General features: G+C 34.7%; 1 protein-coding gene across 5 annotated transcripts in view; it reads left to right on the top strand.

The window, feature by feature from the left end:
* The window catches only part of STRN3 (striatin 3), a 68,064-nt gene that overhangs the window by 24,745 nt on the left and 16,066 nt on the right, over nucleotides 1-27,253 (top strand). Inside the window, exons 3-10 of one of the 5 annotated variants that reach the window (XM_037393517.1) lie at nucleotides 1,673-1,746; nucleotides 3,066-3,144; nucleotides 3,443-3,622; nucleotides 4,071-4,203; nucleotides 5,869-6,010; nucleotides 12,875-12,985; nucleotides 19,381-19,521; nucleotides 25,163-25,296. In XM_037393517.1, the coding sequence (XP_037249414.1) occupies nucleotides 1,673-1,746; nucleotides 3,066-3,144; nucleotides 3,443-3,622; nucleotides 4,071-4,203; nucleotides 5,869-6,010; nucleotides 12,875-12,985; nucleotides 19,381-19,521; nucleotides 25,163-25,296 (994 nt within the window). Of the gene's footprint in view, nucleotides 1-1,672; nucleotides 1,747-3,062; nucleotides 3,145-3,442; nucleotides 3,623-4,070; nucleotides 4,204-5,868; nucleotides 6,011-12,874; nucleotides 12,986-19,380; nucleotides 19,522-25,162; nucleotides 25,297-27,253 lie in introns of all 5 variants that reach the window. The other 4 variants (XM_037393516.1, XM_037393518.1, XM_037393519.1 and 1 more) reach the window with 4 other exon arrangements.

Genomic DNA, 27,253 nt, shown 5'->3' with positions numbered 1-27,253 from the left:
GTTTCACGGTTTCTTAATTATTTTTTTTGTGGTGGGTGGTTGTTTTGGGTTTTTTTTTAGCCCCGAATGTACAGTACTTTATAGGGCATATAAGTCATAGTATGCACTTTTATCTGGAAAGCTTGGTGGAACACTGCCCTCTTACAATATGGAACAAAGATTTGCCTCTCACTTTAAGGAGAACACCTAGGGTAGGCAGTCTTGGTAGTGCATGGATGAAATATGAACTATTGAAAAATAATTTTAAAAAATATTGTGTTTAATTGGCAGTGAGTCAGATTCAGGTCACACAAATACTTAGTCTTCAGGAGCCTTACAGTTTTTCATGTTTTTTAGCATTACAGTGTAATTGCTATGGAATGCAGGATTTTATCTTACTGTAAAGGGTCAATAGTGCCATCTACTGACAGTTTGTTAATGAGACTGTTCCTAATTGCAATTATAGCAAAACTTCTGTAGTTCAGAAAACGTTCTATACCATCAAATATATCAGGCAGCATTTGAGATTAACTTTTACCTTCAGTTTGGAAAAAATTGCAGCAGTGGCTCAGCTATTTGAGAAGATGTGTTAGAAATTCTTGATTTTGTCCAGCATGTGCTCTATTATGTATCTTACCTTGAGAAATTTCATGTTTGGGTATAGTATTTAAAATTGGTGGGAGCTAGATACAGTTAAGGTGTTCTTAAAACTTTTGTCAAATGTTTGGTTTGGAATTATGAAGACGGCTGTATTTTATAGAAAATGTGGCTTCTAGCATTTTTACGGAGAACTTGCAGGGCTCTACTATGGAATATTTAGAGTTCTTTTCCCTGAGATTCTGAGTATTTTTGCAAAGGATCTTTGAGGTAAAAGCCAAACTATGAAAAGTCTAGGATAAAGTTAGAGAATTCCAGGATACAGGTGTAAGTAGTTCATGTGCTATTCCTGGAGGTAAAGGGAGATGAAGACATTTTCATAGGCAGCTTGGGTAGAGAATAGGATTTGGAAGGCTTGTGCATACTTGCATCGAAATAGTATCATCAAGATAAAGTTTTTAAAAAATGATGGAGAATGAGAGGTCAGGGGATGGGAAGGAGTGAGGCATGTTTGCATAAGTGGCCTGAGCAGGAATTGGAAGCTAAGCCTCCAGTCAATGAGGAAGAGAAAATCAGTAAGAGAATACATGTGATGAGGGAAAGTAGCACTCTAATGTGGTTGCTTCTTCAGAGGGAAAGATGCTTTTCATAAGGAAAGACAGAGCAGGAGAGAAATTGACGTGGAAATTCTGGGTGGCAAATAGGCAGGGATCTCAAATAGGAGGCTCATTCATTGTAGTATGATTGGCTGACTGTGACAGTGCTACAACTGAAAAAATAACCTGTGCTAAATAATTGAACCTACTGGTTTTTGAAAGGTTCTTTTAGTAGTTGACACATGAAAAACCCCACGTTGTTGGTGAACATTCTAAACTTTGTAAGTTATTTGCTAATTGTAAATAATTGTAAAAAGACTATCTCAACTGTGTTCTTGAAAGACTAGAAATAATTGTATGATGCAGTAATTGCCACAGCAGTTTTATTGTGATAAATTGTATTGTGTTAGTATGGTTGTTTTAAATGGGAATAGTAGAATGCTTAGAGTTGATAAAAGCATTGTATGCTAATTTGTTAAAACATTTGCATACTTTTTCAGGGCAAAATACCATAAGTTGAAATATGGCACAGAATTGAACCAAGGTGACTTGAAAATGCCAACTTTTGAATCAGGTAACTTTTTGACAATAGTCTGTTTTAGTATAATTTGCTTATATACTGTTCTAGATTTACTCAGTTAAATTTATTGCATCTTGCAGTCCCCCCCCCCCCCCCCCCCCCCGCTTAGATGTGTTACAGAGAAGATGTCCAAGAAGGGCTTGGTATTGGGTAAATACTATTTAATCTGAAAATCAAAATTAATTGACCTCTCCTTTTTTGAAAGAGGTCTGAATGTTGAAGAAAGCTTTAAATAAGGTTACACAATTCCTTATTTAGCTGCTGCTTCTCATTATTTCTCATAATACCCCTTGAAGGATTTAATATTTATTTGCGTTGTGCCATCTATTCAGAAGGAAAGCGTAAGTTCAGAATAAACATAAGAAATACTATCAGGCTTTGGTACTTCTATGGGATGCTAGTTTTTAAAGAACGAGGAAGAAAAAGTATTGTACTGCATTGACTGGAAAAAATTTTGTTGAGCTTCTGTTTTTATCTTAAATCAAGGAAGAAAAGTCCTAAGAGGAAAAAAAATAGGCTATCTTTACTGGTACCCTGGAGTGCATCCAATGTAGATAAAAAGTTGATAATAACAGTTTTACTTTTCACAATATTGCAGAGAGAGGAAAACATTTTTCATAACTGTGGACTATGTAATGAGCAGAACTGCACCTGGTTTCTCTTGAAATATAGGTCTTTGGGAAGTTACATTGTTGGCCTGTGTTTGTGTAGTGTACCTTTAAAATTGTGGTTTACAGATTTGTATTCCTCATTCCCCCTTTTTTAAAATTCTGTTGGTTTCTCTTCTGCTTTAGAAGTGCCACATTTTGAGTATTTTTCTATCCACTTGAAACTAGCAATAATGATTCATATTTGTTTGATGGGATTTTTTGTATGTATTTATAAGCAGTATAAGTTAGGTGTTAACTAGGTCTCCAAATGCTGATACATGTCACTGCTTCTGTTAACGTTATTTCCCATGTTGCTTTCCAAGCATCTCTGTTTTGTGAGAGATAAAGCCTGTTTTCTTAACAGTAACACTTCAGCTGATCAGGCCAAGGTTTTCTTTTGTGTACAAGTTAAATCTTTTTGTCTAGTTCCTTTTGTGCATGTAAAGGGTAAGGATTTTTTAATTGATGCTTCAGCAAAGAATTATAAAAAAAATTAAGAAATGCTCCATAAGACTGCATCTAATTTAAAGCTTTTTTAAGATTTGCTTTTAGTTTCATTGCTATCTTGTAAAAAGTAAATTGATCTTTAAAAAAAACCAACAAAACAAAAAACCCCACTAAACAAAAAACCCCACCCAACTGTGATGCTGTATCTTTCAGAAGAAACCAAAGATATGGAGGTTCCCGCAGTACCTCAAAATAGCCAATTGACCTGGAAGCAAGGCAGACAGTTACTGAGACAGTAAGTAACCTTGTTGAATGTTGGTTTATTCAAAGTTTTCCCTGAAGTGTGAGGAGCTGTATACATGCTTACTCTATGAAACAGGGTAATTGAGGTGAGTAAATAGCGGTTTCTTTTTCACAACTTCATAGTCTTGAGCTTTAAGCAGTTTAGGGTAAGGTTTTCCATATGAGATGGGTAGTGATGAAGCTTATTTTTCCATAAACAACATAATGCTGGTATTAATTTTTAACAGTCAATACTAATTTCTTTCATTTTTCCCTCAAATATAATTTTTTTTTTCTCTTAATGCATGTAGGTATCTTCAGGAAGTAGGTTATACAGATACAATATTGGATGTACGCTCCCAGCGGGTAAGGTCTTTGCTTGGGCTCTCCAATTCAGAACCAAACGGTTCAGTAGAGACAAAGAACTTAGAACAGATCCTTAATGGGGGTGAATCTCCTTCATCAAAACAAAAGGGACAGGAAATAAAAAGGTAAGTGAAAAGATAAGTAATGCATAAAGTTTGTTTTACTTAGTCATTGATATCTACTAGTCAGTTTGAGTATATGAATGCCTATGAGTGCAGCTGACTACAAATGATTACGAACTTAATTGAAATTGATTATACATAGGAACACATGTATCTATATTACATAAATGTCTTCTATTTATATTATATATATGAAAATATATAGTGTATTGAAGTTGAATTTGTCATATAACCACTTTGGAGTTGTTATTTTAAGGAAAGATTCTGATGAGTAGTTCTTTTATCATAAGGAATTAGACACCTGTAGAAACTTCTTCGTACAACCATTTCTTGTTCTGCTCATTTTAAAGCCCTTAAGCTGTTAGGTAGCTATTGCATTTAATCTGATTAATCTTCTAGAATCTCTTCAGCAAGTAAAATGGATTCTGCCTTAATGTTTTTATTTATGTAGGAATTCTGGTGATGTTCTTGAAACATTTAACTTCTTAGAAAATGCAGATGATAGTGATGAAGAAGAAGAGAGTGACATGATAGAAGATATTGCAGAAGGAAAAGAAAAGCACCGGATAAATAAGAAACACAAAGTAAAATATTTTTTTTTAAAAAAATTTTGATACAGATCTGAAATCCCCTTTAAAAAATGGAAATAATTTTTGCCCAGATGATTATAAATGTGTCATGTTAAAATGTTGTTGCCCCTTTGTAATTTGAATGGATTGTAAGCAGTTGTGTTACTGGTGAATTTGGTGGTTTATTCAACATATTACCTTGAAAACTTAAAATCAACCAACCAACCTGTTTGCAAATATGAATTAATTGCTTAAAGTGATAATTGATTTTTTCATCTTGGCTTCTCTGCATATTTTGAGTCCCTTAATGAGGCAAATTTAAGATACTAGAATCTGCACCCTTTCTGAATTTTGGAGAAGGTAGGAACAACTCATTAGGGGAAGCTGAATTATGTAATGGGGCAAAACCAGTTCCATGTCAAATATGTGTTTAATTCTTCCTTTTATGCATGTGATATTTTTTACTGTGATATTTTAAGAGCCTGGCAGATAGTTGTCTCCAGGTGACCTTGTGTTTAAGGTTCAATTAAGTTTTGCCCTGTTTTATTTTCGTCTTTAGTTTTCCATTCCATGAGCAGCTTTCTGGGTAGGATAGGCTGTATTACCCGTCCCTTTTTAGTTCTTTTTCTTCTGTATTAGAAGAGTCTTCCTGTCATTGGGGCGTCTTTATGTAAAGATGTTGATTTATAAACATTATACTGACAGTTTTATTGCTTTTTGCTCAGTAGAGTATTCTGTAGCTTGATGACCCCTCTGGCTGCACTGAATTTCCTGAAATAGCTAGCAGCATTAGCTTGGCTTGATGCAAGTCTTAATCTCCCAACTTGACTTGTCAGGAATGGTTTTCTACCATACCTTTGGTATTAACTTGTACTTCTGGGAAATAGATTAATCAACCAATCAGTTGAATCTTTTTTTGTTCTGAGGCAGTAGATAGTCTGATAAAAAGATTGTCTAATAAGTAAATCTCTTAAGCACGTATGAAGACACTACACTAATTTTTTGACTCTTGACAAAGCTTGTTCTTTTTATAGAAAACAGAAGGATTGCATATAGTTACCTTTGTAAAAATTGTCTCTTTCTGCAAAACTAAAAATATTCTACAAGTCATAGAAACATAACCCCATGTTATGTGGAAATAGTCTCTACCCGCAGAATAAAAGAAAGCTTTTTACTGATGCCTTGGTAGGGAGGAGGGTTGTTTAAGATGAAGGTGTGGTAAAACTAGTAAAAAGACACTTTTCTGAAACCACTGTATTTTCCATGCTTACGGTTAACACTGAAATAGAACTGGAAAGCAAAAAAGAAAAAATGCTTCTGGACCAGTAGAAAACACAGCTTGTTTGTAAAGCTGCTGTGCAGAACTATTGATATTGCAAGAAAAATAAGAAAACTTTCCAACTGATATGTTTTACGTTAAAAATTAAGACCGGGATGTACAAGATTGCTTTTGTTGTGAAGCCTAGTGTCAGTATTCTTTTAGTTTCCTCATTATCACTAGACTACTGATCAAAAGCAGCTCTAAATCTGATTATATCGTGTCTTTTTACATTTCATGTTGAAAAATGTTTTCCTCTGTAACCAAGTACTCGGAGTAAGTCTATATCACTTCTAACCTAAATATTTCAGTAGAAAATCTGTTCATGATTCAAATGCTGAAAAATGTTTATCTGCTTGTAGATTGGTAATGAAGGGTTAGCTGCTGACCTAACAGATGACCCAGATACTGAAGAAGCTTTGAAAGAATTTGATTTTTTAGTGACAGCTGAAGATGGTGAGGGAGCTGGAGAAGCTCGAAGTTCAGGAGATGGAACAGAGTGGGGTAAGATGCTAACAAAAGCATTTAGAAAAGAAAGGAATACTTGTTCATGATAGTACATAAGAGTTGCAGTACCTTCTAAGGTGGTATGGATGTGTGGATGATTGTGATGATCAAATTACTGACGCTTACTTCATAGTGTATTGGATGCTTCGTGTGTATATATATATGTATATCTATGCTGTTGTATTTGCCACAAATACAATTAGTAGTTACATTTGTTTCAGGTTGTAGTTTTGATTCCAAAACTAAAAGAGAATATTTTCTTTCTTGAAAAAGAAAGGTTAGACTTCTGAAAGTTTTCATACCTGAATTAAATTTGCTTTCAAACCTAGATTATCTTCCCCCCTATTTTTTTCTGATCAGGAGTTGTAAACTTTTTGTGCTCAAGTTAAATGAATTTTTTTGGTGTACTTGTTAAACTGGGCAATTAGTATATTTAGTTCTTCTGGCTGAGATTTTTAGATGTTACTGCTAATGTGGCTTGCATTAGTAGAATCAATAAAGCACTTTTGTACTGGCCCAACTTTTTATTTATTTGTTTTAATTTTAGAGTAGATAATAAAATTAAGTAGGTTACTAATCTAATGTGAAAGAAAATATGCTAAATCAGAAACTCCTGGAGCCTACCTGTTTCAAAAGAAGAAATTGCAAGAGGGAGAGATTTTGGGTAGGGAAAGAATATGAACTAAGTAATTTCACATCTGCCTTGAAATGAGAAATTGACTTGTCTTCGTTTATGAACTGTGGTACAAGCAATTTTGTGGTTGCATACTCTAAGCCTTTCATTGTAAGGCCAAAAAGTGCCACTAGATCACCTTGTTTGACCATTTTGTGTCATTGAGGCAATTTGTCATACTTGGATAAACACCTCAGTGAGCAATAAGAATATAAGGGTCTACAGAAATCAAAATACTGGCATGTGTTGCAGGAAAATCTAGAAAAGTCTTGATTTTGAAGGTACCAAGGGTTAGAAAGCATTCCTTCCTGGAAATTAGTATCAAAGGGTCCGTTACCTTTATTTTTAAAACTCAGTCTTATTTCTAGTTGGAAGATAAAGCCAGAAAAACTGTTACCTTCTAGTTTTGGTGATACGTATGTATTTTTAGAAGCATTTTAGTGGCTTGGTGTTGTTCCCCTTCAAAGACAATGTTATTTGATTAGTTTCTTGATCATCTTTTTATCTAGCTGAACAAGCAGATCTCTTGGTATAAGACATCTCGTAAGACCCGAGGTCAAGGTTTTGACTTTACATTTGAAGGGATGTTGCAAGCTTAGTGATGCAGAAAGTTCTGGTTCTAGCTTCAGTCTTATAACTATTGTATATAGAAGGAAAGATAGCTTTATACTACAATTCATACAATCAAAGATTTATCGATTTTATTCAAAGCAGACAGCTGAAATTGACTGAACTAGCTTTTTGTCATGGTTTAACCCTAGCTGGGAACTAAGTACTGCATGCTTCCCTCCTCCTGCCTGGTGGGATGGGGAGAAGAATTGGAAGAAGGTAAAATTTGTGGGTTGAGGTAAGAACAGTTTAATAACTGAAATAAAGTAAAACAATAATACTAGTAATCGTAATGAAAAGGAGAGGGGCAGGGAGTGGAATAAAACCCAAGAAACCTGGTTTCAGCTGCAGTAGTGTTAATTTTATTCTTAGTAGCTGGTACAGTGCTGTTTTGGATTTAAGATGAGAATAATGTAGATAACACACTGATGTTTCACTTGTTGTTAAGTGGTGCTTACTCTAAGTCAAAGACTTTGAGTTCCCTGTGCCCTGCCAGCGAGCAGGTGCACCAGAAGCCGGGAGGGAGCTGAGCCAGGGCAGGTGACCCGAACGAGCCAAAGGGATATTCCGTACCATGGAACGTCACGCTCAGTATATAAACTGGGGGGAGTTGGGGGGGGGGGGCGGGGGCGGGCGGGAGGCTATTGCTGTTTGGAGACTGGCTGGGCATCAGTGGGTGGTGAGCAATTGTGCATCTCGTAGGTTTTTTTTTTTCACTTGAGTTTTATGCCTCTCTTATTCTTTCCTTCTCATTACTGTTGTTATTATAATACTGTGTTTTATTTCAATTATTAATTTGTTCTTATCTCAACCCACGGGTTTTACCTTTTTCCAATTCTCCTCATCCCACCAGGGTGTGGGGGGAGTGAGTGAGTGAGTGGCTGCGTGGTACTTCGCTGACTGCGGTTAAACCACAACAGTGGTGGGGGTATTGTGATTTATTTGCAATGCTGTCTTTGCAAGTTAAATTTTTTCAAACTTGTTTTTGAGCGATTCATTTGCTGGCTGTCATGGTTTAACCCCAGCTGGCAGCTAAGCATCACACAGCTGTGTGCTCACTCCCACTGCATCAGGATGGGGGAGAGAACTGGAAGAGCAGAAGTGAGAAAACTTGTGGGTTGAGATAAAGACAGTTTAAAAAATGCAGAGCAAAAGCCATGCATGCAAACAAAGCAAAACAGGGAATTAATTCACCACTTACCATCAGCAGGCAGGTGTTAAGCCATCTCCAGGAAAGCAGATCTCCAACATATATAATGGTTACTTGGGAACACAAATGCCATCACTCCAAACATGTCGTGTCCCCCCTTCCTTCTTCTTCTCCAGCTTAATATACTGAGTATGATACAGAATATTCCTTTGGCTAGTTCGGATCAGCTGCCCTGGCTCTGTCCCCTCCCAGTTTCTTGTGCCCCTCCAGCCCTCTCACGGGCAGGGCCTGAGAAACTGAGAAGTCCTTGACTTAGTATAAACATTACTTAACATACTGATGGTTTTAGTTGTTGCTATCAGCATTATTCTCACACCCAATCCAAAACACAGCACTGTACCAGCTACTGAGAAGAAAATCAACTCTGTCCCAGCTGAAACCAGCACAGTCCCAAACTTAAAAATAAAATTTAAAAATCTACTTTAAAAATTGGATTGACCCACCACACTTTTCAGAAAGCAGTTTGAATATCTTTTATTACAGTTTAAGTGAACCTATAGCAAAAGTGAGGCAGAACATTTTAGGGGTTTTTACACACTTGTGACTGCTTTTATGTGACAGCTGGTTTAACTGCAGTAATTCCATTGCTGCCAAAACACTCATGTCTGAGGCAAGGAAGTGGCAAAGAAGGAATAAACATAAACTCACTTTCATCTTAAGAAGTATGTGTTCTAAGTCTTGCCATATGAAGACAATATTCATAAGTTGCATATTTTGTACTAACTTACTATTTAAATGAGTCAGAAGACATACTTCCAACTGTAGTAGCAATGCTTTTTTTTAATAGTACGTCACTGATTTTAATACAGCTGTTCTTTTAAATAGATTTTAAGGATACAATCTGTCAAGTCCTGGGGTTGTTTTTTAAAGATCAGTGTATAAGTTTGACATTTAAAGATAATGTTTCTTTATTATGTGTCAAAAATAATATTTCAAATACTGTCCCACTTAAATGCCTTCTAAACTAAAATATTGCCTAAACCATTTTATTTTAGCTTGTGACATTTTTTTGAACTCAGTGAACTGTTATTACTTGAAATCTCAGGTGCATCCATTTATTTATTTAGAGGGGGAACTTCATTTAAAGGAATACTTGCCATTATTTTCTAAACCATTTCATCAATCATCAACCTTAGAATTTCAGTTAAAACTGATACTTTCTTCATAATGTAAATAGCTGTTCTGTTGGGTTATCTGCTTAGCTTTTTTTTTTTTTCTTTCTTCCTGTGTTAGCTTTCCTGTTACTGGCATCCTTTTATCACGTCTTGCTCTTGCAAAGATTTGGGCTCTCTGAAAAAATGTAAATGTTTACTTATGTATTTCTTTATAATGCTTTTGTTTAGTATCTGGAAACTAAACTTGTGATGTTTAGGCTCAAAACCTATAGCCTAGTTTTGCTTTATTATTACTTTCAATACTTAATCATCAAAGTGTTATCTGTAAGTCTAACTTCAGATATGTTAAAATACTTCATCACCAAATTTGATAGTTAACATCTTCACTATTGGAAATTTCTTCAAATCAGCCACTGAGTGTGGAAGTTTGGATTGCTTTTTTCCCCTTCCTATAGTACAGCTTTTTATGTACATGTTCTTTTTTTGTGACTCATTTAATATACTTCAATCTTAAATTATTTTCAAACATTATGATCTAAAATTCTTTCATGTGTCATGCTTTACTTAGGAATGGCTTATCTTCAAAACAGTAAAAGATGAGCAAATTCAAACAGTTAAATAAAGAATTTAAAGTATGCAGCATACTTAAAAAATGAATGTATGTTTTTAGATTTAAAAGTTTATAAATGCCTTGTGATACAGCATTGCCAGGAAAAAGATGCATATAGAATCTCTGTTTAAGCAAACAGGAATAAATACATATTGTTACATATTACAGATATTACATATTATCTAGTCTTCTTATTCTGCTTATGATTTCAGTCACTTAACTACGTGTTCATCACTTAATTTCTGCTCTCCATGAAACACAAAAGTTCTTTTTACAGATGGACCATGAGTCAGAGAATGACTGACTGTGCCCAGAATTCTGGGTGGCAGTGTGACTAGAATCCAGTGGTCCTCTGGGTCATCTTTTAAAGTTAAATCTATTTACAATATTTTTTTCATTATTTCTTCATTAAATGGTGTTGAACAATGTAGATCCTCTGCACTATCCTTGATGCCAGTTTAGTGTGGGTTATAAACACTGCAGGCAGTTTGAGGAATTTCTCGACTAAGGGGGAATTGTGGAGCTCTTCTGGTTACGTGGCTCTTTTCTGATATAGCTGAATATATTTAGGTGCACCAGAGAGAAACACTGCTGGGTGTTTCTGAAAATCGTAATTGAAATTAATTTCACAGCCTCTGTGTTTAATCAGTTAGTGTTTTGTCTAGTTCTCTATTTACAACCTACGTTTCAGCAGCTGATAGCGTTGTTTTTGAGTATTCATGTTTGCAGGCTTATGTTTTTTCCTGTTTTCCCGGTTCCTTCAGATCCATTGTCTTGATCGGTAATGCCCTGTTTGTTTTGCCATCTACAGTAATTTTCTAAACTTCTAGTGTAGAACACAGACTGAACGTGTTACTTCAGTTTTGTTGTGACCATCGATGAATTATGTAGACTACTCCTAGTTTAATACACCACACTTTTAAAAACGTACCAGAATGACAGTTTTGTTGTGGGGTATTTTATTTTGTACAACAAGCATTGCATTGCTGTTACATATGGTCAGCTTCTAGTCCAGTTTAATTCTTGAATCCTTCTCTGCAATCCTCAAATCTGGCTGATTATTTTCCTTTTATTAACGGTGCTCTGGATTTTTTTTAATTTTAACATGTTCTTAAATTAATTTTCTTTCATTGGGTTTTAGGTGTTTGGATTTTTTTAATTGTCTTTCCTGATTTCCTTCCTCTTTTGGTTGGGCATATCCTCTGACTTACCTTTCTGTGCCTCTTGCATCACCTGACAAATCACTAGTCTTCTCTGTCAGTGTTTTGGCCCTGCGACCATAAATACTGAGGTCTTTGTGTCTGCAGTTTGGTAGTTGTAGCTGCAGTTTGGTGTAGGATGTCATTGCTCCATTCCCCTCTTCGCAGTTCTTTGTGGACAGCTAGGGGACTGTGCCCTTATGGTGCCCGTTTCACGCCTTTCCCACCCTTGCTGTTTCTGTATTCCACCTCTTTGAAGATTGTTTCTCTTTGTCATTGATCAGCCCTTTTTGAATGATGGTAGATGCATCAGTATCCTAGGATATCTCCTCATTTGTTGTCATGTTTTGTCATGAAACATGTACTTGGAATAATGCCTACTGGTTTGCATCCTAAATTCATGTTTGTTTGTTTCTACTGTGTATGGCTCTGCTTGTGCACTTTCATGACTGTGATGGTTATAACTTCAAAAAGTGCTATTTTATAGAAACACTGATATTGTAGATATGATTGGAAGTTGGCAAATGAGGAGCTTAGTTTTATTATTTTATGCCTAAAGAATTTGCGAGCATAAGCTTAACTGGCATACAAACCAAGTTTAGCTGTTGCCCAGCAAAAGTGCTGCTGCAAATGTTACATTTATCTTGTCATAGAAACGAGTTTATTCTTTTATTAATTCTATATTTCTAGACATGTTTGAGATGGATAGTTTAGAGAAGTGGAGGCTTGACTTTTCTTGGAGAATAATTAACTCTGCAATATTGGTCAAACAGAGAAAGATGTGTCTTCTGAAACTACTGTGGAATGTTGTATTTCTGCTAATTGTAATTTAATTGCTGGAATGCAGTGAGATGACACTTTATTCACCTATGAAATTACTTTTCTTCATCTTTATGTAAAAACCTGTACCTATAGACATGTTTCCCTTGTTCTGTGTAGGACTAAAATTTCTTTCTTGTGCATGTAGAATGAGTGTGAGAGGATGCATGGTGGTCTTCACGAATAAACTGGCACTGACTTACTCAGCTTGCATTTTCATGAGATATGTAGCATGAATACTTTTATTTGCTTATTCAACACTGGCTGAATAATTTCTTAACATTGTCTTTCTAAAGATGCAGTAATTGTTTCTGAAAACAAATGAATTTTTGTGTATTTTGAAGTATCTTAACATAAACAATTACTTATGAAGCTTAATTTGTTTGCTCCTTAGTAACAAATTAACATACAATTTTCAAATATGTAACTGATACTATACAGTGCCTTGGAAAACTGTATGAAATGAAACTTAGTATTTTGTAAACTTACAACTGAGACTGCACCTTTAAAGTAAAGATTTCTTAAGAACTTTCATTAATGCTCTTATACAGCTATAATAGTAAATCGCCAACAGCTTGCATTGCCAATTGCTGATTTTTTTTCTTTTAACAATATGCTGCATGTAGACAAAGATGACCTGTCCCCAACTGCTGAGGTTTGGGATGTAGACCAGGGACTAATAAGTAAACTGAAGGAACAGTACAAGAAGGAACGAAAGGGGAAGAAAGGGGTAAAGAGTAAGTGCAGATTCTGAATCTTGTAATGCAACGCTTTTTTGCCTATCTCTATAGAGGACATTTTTTTCTCACAAGTTCTGTTTTTGTGTTTTTCATTAAGCATCGTTTTCTGTAATGGGGGCAACCAACTTTAACTTTCTAGCTGCTGAATGTGAATATGTCAAAACCTTTGACAGCTATTTCATAGATGAGAAATGTTGAAAACATAAAAATTTAAGGTTAAATGGGTAAAGAGCTTAATGCTTTGAAATGTGAGTGTAAAAATAATGAACAACTTGCATTTTGAGGATATTGCTACTCTGAGGAGTTTTCTGAAAGATGTAAACTTTATCTGCTTCTTAAAGTATAGTACTGTCGTACTGTGGGGGGGTGTTATTTAGTTTTTTAACATGAGCTTGAATCAAGCTGTAATTGGTATTCATGGGCTTGTAATTATTTTTACAATTTAAGGCAATGCGAATTAAAAAATGCCTGTAATGCAAATACAAACTTTTTTTGTGGCTTTCTTTAGGATATAATCTTTATTTTACGGTGCCCTTCACTTCTCTGTGCAGTTACCACATTTTGGTTGGCACTTCTTTACTTTCAAAGGGTTTTCAAACCAGTTGACCTATTTGAACTATGTATGTTGAACTGAACTTCGATATTGAAGTACCTGGTAAAAGTGCTTTTGTATGTCATCAACTACACAAAGCTCTTGGTGGACTCAATATCACTCTCGAGAAGCTGCCTTGATTGCAGTTTTTTTTTTGAAAGTATGTTATAACATACTTTTCTGTTTCTGGCAATATTTAGTAAAATTTTTTTTCTCTCTATTTGAAAAATTGTGTGAATATGTACTAACTAAATTAAATGATAATTAAAATATAACACTTGAAGAATAATTCTATAATTATCAAGATTTGAATTTACTTGTAACATCTAATAAATTAAAATTCAGTTAGCGCATGTTGATTGGTTTTGTCAGCAATTTTGCATGATTTGCATGTACACACATACATTTGAATAGAAAATCTTTGAAGTAAAGATTTTTGCCTAGTCTTTGGTTTTATTAGAATTTACAATAGTAATCTGGATGTAAATCAGCAGTTGATACAACATTTAGAGAAAGTATTTTGTAGGGTTAGAAATTTCCTTTTAATACTAAAATGGGACTTTCTGTTTGTAATTTTCTTATTAAACTTCACAATTTAGACTCTTGGAAGCACAGTGGAATTCCAGATAACATTCCAGTGTTATTCTGGAAGTGCAGAATAACAGCAAATGTTTTGAGTTCTGGAAAAAAGAAAGTCATTCTTTGGGGGATTTTCATACTTCTCTCAAAAATTGTGCCTTTAGGTTATCCCATACAGAAAGTTCTTGAAACCGTACTTCTGGTTTGATTCTAATCTTTTCACAGCCATCACACCAATTAATTTCTACTTTCTGGCTTATGCAAGGCAAAGCAGCTGTAAAACAGGATCAAGTAATGCTGTTCCAAGATTATAAATTGTGTGGAAAAACTCTTCTCGGGTCTCCAAATTTGTTATAGTGGCATTATTTTGGATCATCTAGAAAGGATTTCATCTTTGCTGCACTTGTGGCTTCCTTGGTTGCTATGCAGTCAAGAATTTCTGTAACCTTTTGGTTTTCCATCTGTAAATCTTAAAATTTCCAGAAGAGGAGCATAATTTTCCTCTATCAAAAATAGCTAATTTGTCAAAAATTGGCATTTGAATGGTATACATTACAGACTTAAATTTGTTGTCAGCATTGTTTAAAATAAATAATGATGATTCTCTCTAAAATGTCCTGTTGCAAAATTTAAAACTGTGCAATGTTATTATCAAAACTTTCTTTCCTGTCCACTTTCCTGCCATTCAGCAAGGTATAACATGTTTTGTACCGTGAATGGCATGACATGATGGCCATCAGTTATTGTTTGACGTATGTTGTCTTTTGATAATGTGTGTTCCGCTATCAAAGCTTAAAAGGAGTATGTTCTTAACCTAAAGTAATTTTGAAACCTGCTAATGCTCACGTAGAGGGGATATTTAGGACACTGCTGTGCATCACAGTGCTGTGAGGTCACGTAAGTCACTGTTTAAAATTTTGGGTTGTAAATTCAAATTCTCCATTGAGAAACTCTGAGCTCATATAGGTAATCTCATAGGGTGCTTTGTGGGATTCTGCACTCGTGCCACATTTATGACAGTAGTTTCTGATTAAATATTGGCCTCTAAATCGCTAAGCTAATTGAATGAGAACTCCACACACAGTAAAAGTATATGTTTAAGGTTGGGCAGGTTTGTTTAAATTGTTTGATTCGTAGACTTTTTCCCTCAGCTTTTTAATATTCTGAGACTGAAAATAATGTTGAAGGCTTCTTTATTCCTGCTTCTCTTGTCTGATCATTCGTGAACATCATTCTGAATATTCGGCTCTTACTTCACTCTTCAGCATATTGTCAGACTTTTATCAGAACGTATTTTGAGCAGTATCAGAATTTATCTGCATGGCAATACATGTCTCATCATGAAGATCAAATATACGTACCTTGACTATCACCTCTTGCAATACTTTGAGAACAGCATAACAGGCAGACATTCTAGTGGGTTCTTTTGTTGGATATGCTTCTGATAACTGCCATAATCTGTATATAGACGTCTTCTTAACAGGGTCTTCATAGCCCTGGCCCAGGTATGGTAACTTTCATTCCAAATGAGAGATAAGTAAGTGAACAGGAGTAGGTTGGATTCTATTTTGATACTTCTGTAATCTGCATTTGTATGTTTTTCTGGGTGGAACACTTAAGTGTAGGTCATACTCTGTCAATACGTTTTCATAATATAATACACTTGGGGGGGCGGGGCATGGGGCGCTAGGGAGGCTTTCTGTCATGATAATAGTCACCATCTAGGTAGAAATACTATTTCCTTATGATCTTTTTTAAAACAAAAAAAACCAAACCCTCACAACAAACCAAAAACCACCCCGAACTCTAATTGCCTTTAAAACATCAGCTGTACTGTAAAATAACCCAAAACCTGCTTATTGAAGAGTTCTTATATTAAAAAAAATAAACCATAACACCAAAAAAACCCCAACCACAACCTGTCCTGGACTTCATTGTGCTAAATAGGTAAGGAGTTAGGTTTGATGTCTACAAAACCAGGCTTACCTTTTATAGTCATATGCTGAATTTAAGGCCAGTTTCTTGCCCAAGTTTGATCTTTTTTGGTGGGTAAATCAGCAGATGACTGCTTTTCAGATACAGTCTGTCACACTTTCAGAATGTAGTAGTGATGATGATGCATATCTCATTTTGTACTATCAGGTCAGTGTAATTTGTTCTTAGCAGTTTGAAAAATAGTTTTCACATCTTGCATTGTGTATGTACATCACTGTTAAAATGAAGATCCTTTTACTGCTTTTCCTTAGTTTCCTTGGAAACATTAATAATTTTTTTACTTTCTTGCCCCTTTCCCCTCAGTCTAATTTTTCTGTATTTATGAAACTATCTGTCCCACTCACTTTGCTAGCCTTGATTCTGGAAATACAGCGTAAAAGTCAGTAGGCATGAAAACGGATTTGGATTTTGCCATCTTCATTACCATCACCTGTAGGATATACAAGGATCCCTGTGTTATATTCAGACTTGGGCTATTACATCTTGGAGCTAAAAGAAACGTGCTTACAGCTTCTCAGGCTACAATTTTTAAGCACTGAATATTCAACTAATTTTTTCACTTTTGATCTCCAAAGGAGGATACACTGAGATGGGATTGTATGTGTTTTGCTTTTGTTCATAACAGGTTCATGTTTCTCGACTTATTTTTGTTCTAGTGTTTTCTTGACAAAACACAGTCATAGAATTGAACATAGCTGCTTATGCAGAGGCAACACATCCTTATCTTTAAAATCTCTTTTGATATTTAAAATACTTCAAGAGTTATATGAAGGTACACTTGCACTTACTTGAAATCCGCAGTTTTCTGCGATAGTGGCACAATCTTGAATATTGACATCTTTCAGCATGAAATAACAGAGTTGTTGTTGGGAACAACAGTTGCTCTTTTGTAAACTTCAGAAAGGAGTTTGTCTGTATTGTATTATGGGTTGAGGGCTGTTCAGAGGTTAAGCCTCTGAAGGACAAGAAATGACTAAACATACTGAAAAACATTAAAAGGCAAGTGCATCAGTATCAGTCCCCTAAACAGTGACATGCTAAATGACTGGCAGTTTCAAGGTAGCAGAGCAGGGGAGCTGCGTCTAGTTACTACTGAGTGTGCTCTGAGACAAACTTCTCATACCCATGCATTTGGTGTGAAAGCACCTCCAAAAGATGCTTTCAGTTTGGATGTGAGTAAGAGTTCATAAGCCATCTTTGGCATTTTCCATCCATGTGTTCATGCATTCTGTCATGGAGAAGAAAATATGTTTTCTTCTGGCAACCAAAGGGTATATTAAACAGTTTAGGGTACCACTCAGACTTTTATCCCATCATTTATTGATTACTCTACAGTATCTTCAAGAATGTATCTGCTGCTGCTTGCTGTAGGTGGCTGGCTGACAGCCAACTGGAATATAGATAAAAGGTAGCTTTGTGGTCAGCATGGTAGAGACCTGGCCATATTAAGAAATTTTTTTTTATATATATATATATAAATATGAGATTGCACCTGCTGACTGCAGTTAAGTATTGTACACTTGAAATCCTAGTAGTCTAGTGGCTATTAGAAAAAAATGTTAGTGCAAAAAAGACTTTCCTCATTTTTATTGTTTTACACTCGCTTCATCAGATGAGATCACAAGTTTCTAGACTCACTTCTACATGTGAGTGAAATGAAACTTAACCACTGAAGAAATCTGTTTTGTTGCATAAGGGAAAATTTTGGAAGCCTTTTGTATTCTCAAACGATTTCTGGGTAGCAGCCTTCATAGATTCAATTGGAATAGTGTGTTCTGTAAAGTAAAGAAAAATACTAAAAGCACAAAACAGAAAATGAGAGTTCTATATTTTTTGGCAAAATTAAAATGTTATGCAAGTATTAATGAAAAGAGTTGTATGGCATCCCTCTTGGGGTATGCATGGTATATTTGTAGTGTGATTCTACGTCCAGAAATATTTTTCATTGCCATTCCTCTCCCCAGAGGATTTTCTGTTATCTCCAGAGAATTCAATTATTGGTGTGGATACTTGTCTTTGGACACATCAATTTGAACCTTTTGTCAGTGAGATCTAAAAATTGAAATGATCCGGTATTACTTGAAAGTGTGGTTTAGTGTTTAACTGTTTAAGTGAGTGGTTCTGCTTTTGCTAAGTTGTCTGTAATGCTAGTGTTTGTTTTACTGTTTTGAGGATAAAGCTTTTGTTTAAGTTTCTAATTCCTTTTTAATAAAAGTGATACATGTCACTTCAGGGTATAAGAAATTGTTTGCTAATGTTTACTTTACTAAAAAATTGATATATTTAATAATTAAGTTCTAATATGCCCTTTTAAAGATGGTGAACGCTTATGTTTTAGCAAGTTTAAAAGCATAGCTTTTGGCAGCACGGCAGTAGGGGTTTTATTTTAAATGTCTTGCATTGTTGTTGATTGTTTTCTTTAAAGAAATTCTGTTACTGAAAATTCACTTTATGGTTGAGCCTTCACTTTGACCTGCAAGCTGTAAGGTGGAAGAAGGAATTACTAATTTTAAAAAATTTAAATTTCTAACATGCTATTCTTGTTTGCTAATGTCAACATTATGAATTTAATGCACATATAATGCAGTATGCTTTGTTTCTAGAGGCATACTTGTGTAATAAAAGTAATACACATCTGCAGTTTCATACAGTGGTAGAAGCATTCTTGCTTTTGTGTTTAATAAACACTTTATACAATTTAAATAACATTCAGAAGCGGTGAAAGTTAATTGTTTGTTGCACCCCCATTATGAGTTGTCTGTACTTTTCCCCTCATTTTTAAGCTTATATTTTATTTGCACTCTGGTTTTCAGTGTTAAATTGTTTAGTATAATACTATAGCAAATGTTTAATTCGTATGTATTTTGTTTAGTAGTTGATGTTCTTTTGACATTTGCCTTCTTAGTAGGGCTGTAAGATTATATTTTTTTTTCTCTCCTGCAGGAAATTGTAGAGTAGATCTACAGAACACAAAGGAGTTATTCTTTGATTTAGTGAATTAAAACTGTTTGCATGTAGTTTTAGATTTGATTTATTGTATCCTTCTTTTGATTTCCAAAAGATCAATTTTTATTAATATACAAAGACAAAAGCAAAGCATTGTATTTATTTTAAGGAGGTCCCGTCAGTAATTATTCTTGTTTAATTAGTTTAATGGATTTTTAGACTTCAGTCAAGTCAAGCGGTAGCAATCAAATGAATCTTTGCTGCTGACGTTAATTTACAGGAGTCAACAGGACAAAACTTCACGACATGATAGCTGATCTGGGCGATGATGAGATACCCCACATCCCTTCAGGAATCATTAATCAATCTAGGTCACCCTCTTCTAGAATGACTGATCATGAAGGTGCAAGAGCAGAGGAAGGTACAAAAAATTCAGCTACTTATTATATTTCAGGAGATTTCTTTTAGAAAGCACACACTGTAATTTACTGTCCCCTCTATAAAGCTTAATGCAATTGCAGATTGCCACATTATTATTTTATTTGCAATTCTTCCCAAATGGTTTCATAAGAATATGGCTTGACATTCTGTGGCTTACTGTAACTCACCATTATTTCATAAGTATTTTAAAACAACTTCATGTACAGCAGTGTGTTCTGGAACTATTATTACTATTAAATCCCTGTTTGCAGGCACACACCCCCACCCTGCCCCATTAGCAAAACGTTTTACAAATAGGGTGTTATTGATTGAGAGGAAAAAAAAAGGTGAGTATTAATATTTGATAGTTTGCATTTTAAAGTGAAATTTAAAAGTTTTTATTTAAGTTATGAGACTGACTTGTCTCTTTCTCAAGTTTAATGTTATTTTAAAAAAAAAATTCTCTTTGTCTGTATACACAAATGTACAAAGACATTATTTCTTTTCAAAGTATTGGTTTCAGTTTCAGGATTATCTTAGGCAATGGAAGATAGTGGCAAATTATTATCGAAATAGTCCAGAATCATGTATTTGGCTTAAAGTTCTGGGTTTTGAAGGAATGATTTTCCTTGTATTAACTTTGAGATTAGAATACCTTTATGGAAATTCTGTCCTCTACTCAGAACATACTCATTCAGAATTCTCATTGATGATCTTTGACCCGGAAGTCCTGGCATGCTGTCAGTTGTAGCAGAAGTGGGAAGAATTTGCATTATTACTGGTCCTGATAATCTGTTGGTTCTCCTATTCTTTTTCACCCCAGCCCCCACAAATGCCTGCCATCAGGCAAGTGGAAAAATAGAATTTTGCAGGGAAGTTTCTTGTTGTTTTCCCAAACTATTACTTTAATAAAGTGTGTGTCTTCCCACCTTCTCTTTTACTGCCTTCCTTTTCATCTTTTTTTTATTTATGACTTAAAGATGAACCAGGATCACATTCACCTGTGGAGAGCAATTGAAAAACCTAGTGGTGAAGTTTCACGTGATAAAACTTGTGCACGTACATCTAGGTTGTATTTAGGTTTAGTATTTACATGCTTTAGGTTGCCTTTTAGCCTTGTTAAGGTATTAAGGGCATGTGACCCTACAGTTACAGCTCCCTCAGTCTGTCTTAGGTTGTTTTTCTTAGGCCATACATGTTTGGCAAAGTAACACATGTTCATTTTTAAGGACGGCCATATAGCAGTTATCTCTTTTAGAGACTTGATGTCTAAAATAATACTGGACAAAATCTTTCTAAAGAAATAGATGCTAAATTTGAACTTGATGGGTGGACTTCTATTGCCTGGTTCCTCTCGCAGTTACTGTGCTATACTTCAAATAAAGATTGTCCACACTATTTTCAAATAATATCTGCCTTCATAATTTTATTTTCATGATACTTAATGTGTTTGTATGTTTTCAGCTTATCAGTGTAGTCTGGGCATTGATCATTATGAGTAGTAGTAGAATATCTCTACAATCAGATCTGCTAATTGTGGTTTCTGCATAACTTTTAAAATTAAATATTAGAGTGCAAATTGCTTTTCAATCAAAAAGTCTATCCTGAAAACTGTGGCTTTTTGAGGTTTTGTCTGTACTGTATAGTCCAAAGCTGCAAGCAGACAGACTTAGTGTTGTCTTTGAATTCCTTCTAGGTCTGTCTTGTTAACAAGGCCAAATACTTCGTTATCATAAAATGCAGATTTTGCTCAATTATTTACTCAGCTGTGTTTTAAAAGCTAAGTTTTTTGTCAATAACTTTAGGCTTTCTTGCTGGGACACACTGGCTTATTGCTGATGGATGTTGCCAAGCAATAATGTTCTTGTGACTGCACCTAAGGTTTATGTCAGACTCTGAAGTGTTACAGTTCTGAGATGGTGGTTGATAGTTTTGTTTTCTTACAGAGAACAACGTATTGTTAAGCTAACTTTTTTTCTTCAAGGGAGGAGAGGGTTCAGGCAGGAAAGTAAACTATGGTTCTAGTTGGCTGGGAATGTATCTCTTATACCTCTGAAGATGTGTTTCTGGTTTGCTGGGGTTTTCTTTTTAACTTTCAAATGCCTGGTTAAATTAAGATTATAAAATTGTTATGCCATAATTATACTTGATAGTTTTGGGCATAAGAAATTGGGGATTCTATTTCACCATACTGGCATGACCTTCAGAAACAGAATCAACTGCAGCATGATTCTCCATCCAGTGTATTGTATGGAGAATCATTATTGACGTTATTTGTCTCTTTTAATATCTATTGATTGTGGGGGTGTCCATCTACAGATGGACAAAAAAATAGCAGTAACATTAATTGCCCAGGCATTAACAGCTGCTTTTGGTGTACCACATATGAACTTTCTGGAAAAGAAGATTAAGATGTCCCTGTTGTATAGTAGACAATAACAGCGCACATGAAGATACATCTCTGATTAGAGATTAAAGCAGTTTCAGTCTGTACAAATATTACTGTTTGATTTTGAGTTATTATGTATGATGTCAAGAACTTGAGGTAAGAAGAGCTGGTTGGGATTGGCTGACCAAATATTTAATAACTGCATTTTTTTTGCCTGGTTTCACCTACAAAGAAACTTACACTATCACTTACATTTTTACTTGATAATTATTGATTGCAATCTCAGTTAAACTTACTATGCTACGAGGATAATATTGTACTGTGTGTATTACAAAAATACTTGATTTTTTTAAAGATGAAAGCATTCAAGTAAATTATTAAATTACCAATTTCATATAACTGCATTGTTTTTGATGTGCAGAGTCGTGGGTCTTTTAGTAGCTATAACATCATCTTTCATTGTGTTACTTTCCTGCCTTTTCTTTTTATAAAAACAGCTTGCCAACCATTTTTAAACTTTGAATATGTCTTATTTTAAAGTAATAAAATGTGCAAATAAAATATAGTTATACAACATACACATAGATATTGGCACATTTAGTATTGTGAAATATGCTTCTACATTTTGGATAACATTTACTTTTGAAGCTTTAAATAAAGGGATATTCACCTCTGGAAATAAAGCTTGATAGATTTATCATGTAGACTCTTGATGTGGTAGTGTTTTTCTTGTGGTATCACTTCATTTTTACTATAAAGCTTATGAAAGTGGATCTGTTAAGGACAGGTGACGTTATTTTCACAAAGAATTGGTATGACATGTTAAGGGCATACTTAAACCTTGTGTGGGCCTGTCCTAAAGACCAGACAGGAGTCCCAGCATTACAACAGGAATGGAAAGTGCTGTCAATTTTAAAATGAACATATTACCTCCTTTCCCCAGTCGTCATCAGCTCTGTTCTGTAATGACTTGGGAGGTTTGGGCTGTAAACGGCTACTTGTATTTGGGCGGCTGGAACCTTGCCAAGACAGTCGAGGTGAGCCATTTTTGGAAATTCCAAAGAAAAGTATTGGAGTCTTCCTGTGGGAGTAAAAAAGAAAAGAAAAAAAAAAACAAACCACAAAACCAACCAGACATTGATAACAGCAACAAAACTCTAAAAAACATTCTCTGTTTCTTTTGTAGCCTTTATAATTTATTTTTTTTCTCCCACACTTTTTCTGTCAGAAAAGAACCAGGAAGAGCTTGGTCTGTGAAGTAACTGCAGGGCCAATTGATATTAATTTGAGACTTTCACAATTTAGGTTCACCCAGACATAGTTTGTGATGTTATTTTTATTTCTAGCTTCATACAAACAAACATATTGTTTGTACCTCCTTTTAGGCTCAGCTCAGACACTTTCACTAAGGAATCAATCCTTAGAAATTCTGATCTCATCTAATAAGCATGGATGACTGGATACCCTGTCACTCCCCTCAAAATAGCCCAAACCCATTAATAAGGGGAATAGGTGAGAACGTGGAAAATGAGTATTTTCCAGGAATATGGCTTTTTCTGGAATAAGAGGGGTTTGGAATAGGACTGTCAAATGGAGAGTTTTGGTAAAATATTAATGGAAATTAAAAGCTTATTCATGTAAGGGCATGGTAAGCTATTTTTTGGCTGTTGATGTAGCATTCTGGTGATTCAAGACCTTTGTAGGGATTGTGAATGTTTTAAAAAGAGGCAGTTGTGCATAGTTGGAATACTGTTTGCTCTTTTTATGCAATTGTAGGAGCAATGGTCTTCATTCTTACATAGATTATATTCTTAGATTCTCACATACAGTTGTGTTGCCTGTGCTAGTAATGTTACTTTTTTTTAGTAGCACTGTAGTTCTCAAGCATTAGAATTTGTTTAATTCTTGGAGTGATTTTTTGCATCTAGCTGTGCTGGTCCTCTTTGAGTAGCCGTAGCAGTGATGCCAGACATCTGTAACTATACCTGATTTTAGTTCCTTTTCTTCAGCTGGAGTGGAACATAACTAGATTACCATTCAGATAGTGGTGAAACAGACTAATAAAGATGCATGTTGGTAACAGGAATGTGTTGATTATTAGTCCTCTTGTTTGGAGCTATTTTTGTGAAACAAAACAGGATATGGATGTTTTTTAGATCTGGAAACTTTATTTTCTCTGAGTTTCAAGGTTTTTCTGAGAGGATTAGGATCAAGGGGTGGCATTAAAATGAGACTGTTAACTCTGCCAAATCAGTGAAATCCAAAAGTCAGGCAAGTTTAATTTTTAAAAGATATGCAAAATATGTTAAATCGTATTTGACATGTTTGCACTTAGCTGAAGTTCACATATAGCTAAAGTACGCTACCTAACAAGTGTCTTAATTTTTGCACAGAGGGGAATACTGATGTTAAAGCAGCTTCTTAGATATGCTAAAGTATTACAATGTGTAAGCCTTTAGTTCTGTTCCTTACTGCTAAATTGATATTTGTGGGTAGAAGGAGATACACAGAATTGCTGAAAAGTATAAAGCATGTGAGTCAGTATTTGAAGCTTTATTATTCAGATGTGAATTCAGAATGAATGTTTATATATAACATGTATTCATTCTAAATTATAATTAACAGAGATGTTGAATTTTAATTTGGGGAAGTCATAGCTAGCTAAGATAAATATAATTTGAGTGTATTTTAAATTAGATGCCAGAATCATGCTGAGAAAGTGAGGGAAATAATGAATAACAGATGTTTTCATTTTGTAATCATCTAAAAGAATCAAAGTAGAAGAGATATTTTGCAGGAGGCCTTTAGCCTGAGAGATGAAAAATGCTTATACATGAAAGTAGAGGTATTTGAGTAGAATAAAGCACAGAGACTTATTTGCAAGTGGATAGAAGACAGCTAGCATGATGTAGTGAATGAAATATTTAGCCAAGAATTTGGAGACCTAGGACATATATTTGATGTTGCAATGTAAAGTAATGTCAGTCAAGTCACTCATCAGTACTGTTGAACACCTCTGTAAAGTAAGTTGAAATCAAATGACAAAGCATGATATAAGAATTGTGTATTTAATATATATGTATGTGTGTTTGCACTTGTGTGCGTGTCTTCATGTTCTCTGTTTTTTGGTTGGGGCAGTATGTACTACATGTAAGTTCAGTTTAAACTGCTTTGGTTTTAAGTGATGAATAATGCAGTTTTTAATCAGTTTGAATTATATTGAGACTTAAAGAAACTGTTTTGTTCTTTGTAGCTGAGCCAATAACGTTTCCACCTGGAGGAGGCAAGTCATTTATTATGGGTTCTGATGATGTGTTGTTAAGTGTACTGGGCCTTGGAGACCTTGCAGACTTGACAGTAACAAATGATGCAGACTATAGTTATGATGTAAGTGCAATTTTATTTTAAAATTCTTTATACAGTTTAATCAATAATAATTGGGTCCCCTCTCCCTCACCCTGAACGTTACGGATGCAGAAAACAGAGGTTTCATTAGAAAAAGCGTATTACTTGGGAGGAGGAGGGAGCACCTTGTGAATGGGTTAAGTAATTTGGGTAATAAAAATTGAGTTGACTTGTTTGTTTTCTACTGAAATAATTTAATTCAGATTTTATGACATAAAATACAGATTGTTGTCTTAACATGAATTTGAAAAAAATGGCAATTATGTACTGATGGAATATTGCAAAGACATGGCATGTACAAAACACAAATATTAACTTTTTTCTTTGTTCTACCCTTTATGTTTATGTAGTGTTAACAGCATAGACTATATATAGTAGTGTATTTGAGATGTAAGCTTTTAGGGTGTGTTTTTATTATAATCCAGAGTATTCTGACATTCCTTTGACCATATTCATTAAGCTATTACCAGTAGTGGTATATGAATTTTTCATTGGCTAGTAACATTTGATGGCTCGTTAAGGTTCAGGTAAGTCTCACACATTGTACTTAGTGTCTTGTGGGTTTGGGTTGTGGTTGTTGGTTGGGTTTTTTTTACTAATACGGTTGTTCGTGAGGTACCTCCCTTGTTTCTGTAACTTTTCAAGTTAGATACATGGTGTTCGTACTGGAAACCATTCTTAGGGATTTTATTGAAAGCTTAAAATCTGCGAAGTGAAGAAATAAATTGTTTATAGCTTTTTACAGGGTCTTGAAAATACTTGTGTGTGACTACATACTTGTTCTTTAGTCATAGTTGTCTTTCAATATTTATAATTGGTAGGATTATTAATTGCTGCAATGAAGTAAGAGCAAATACTTACATTTCTCTGTTATTGCAGTGTTATGTTCCATAGTTCTGTTGCCTGAATAACAGATGAAACTGTTAATTATCTGTCCTTCTGTTACTGGACTGTATAAAACAAATGAAAGAACTTTTCCAAATACTTGGAGTACTTTCTAAATTTGTTTAATATATTGCCCTGTTCACAGTAAAGATTGATTTTCATGTTTTCTTTTTCATTTCAAATGACATAACAGTTCTGGGAAATTACACAACATAATACCAGAGTTCAGTTTCAGCTCTTTGCATCTTAACTTTCTCAGGATTTTGCATTCTGTCTCACTAAATCTCCAGTGTAAGTCACATGTAAAATGTGTCTGACTTGAGGGTCATGTACAATTGTTTTGAAAATTACCACTTTTTAAAAAAAGTTTCAATGAAATCTTTGAAAAAGTGGACTTCAAAGAAAAGTTTTTTAAAAGCTTCAATTGTAAATGGTTTAAGGCAGCTTAAATTTGAAACATCCAGACCTGGATGTTCCTAACCACTACTCTTATCTAGTAGTAAATTCCTCTGGGAACTATGAAGTTGAATAGTTGGGAGTTTGTTTTAAATACTACTGTATTTACTTGGTTGAGTAAGTTTTAAATGCTCCTGTCTGTATCTTCATCAAAGAGCTAAGAAAAGTTTAGTTTAATGCTAACTTGCATGAGGAGAAGTACTTATTTTAAAGCACTTTGGAATCTCTCATCAAGCATCTGAACTTGTCAGATGATTATTTTCTTTAAGTGTTATTTCTGTTTTACTGACAGTAAATGTGAGGCATCAAAAAACTAAATGGTATACTTTCAGTAGTGAGGCAGCTACAGTTGTGAGATTAGATCACAAATTGTTTTTGCAATTGGATTGCATTCTGTGTCTGTCCTATTTCCAAGTTCAGAACTTTGGAGTATCAAGGTCTGGTGGATCGCACTTGCCCTTCATTAAACTTATGAAGGTAACGTGATAACTTGTGGCTCTTAAGGCACACATTCACGATCACAGAATTTTCTGCTTCTTTTTTCTCCTAAAAATCTAATGTATTTGTTAAGCACCCTTCTTTCTTCCTCTTGTGCCCA

The sequence above is a fragment of the Falco rusticolus genome, chromosome 7, assembly GCF_015220075.1.
Source record: "Falco rusticolus isolate bFalRus1 chromosome 7, bFalRus1.pri, whole genome shotgun sequence".
NCBI classification, from domain to species: domain Eukaryota; kingdom Metazoa; phylum Chordata; class Aves; order Falconiformes; family Falconidae; genus Falco; species Falco rusticolus.
This window is presented reverse-complemented; position numbering and strand designations above follow the sequence as displayed.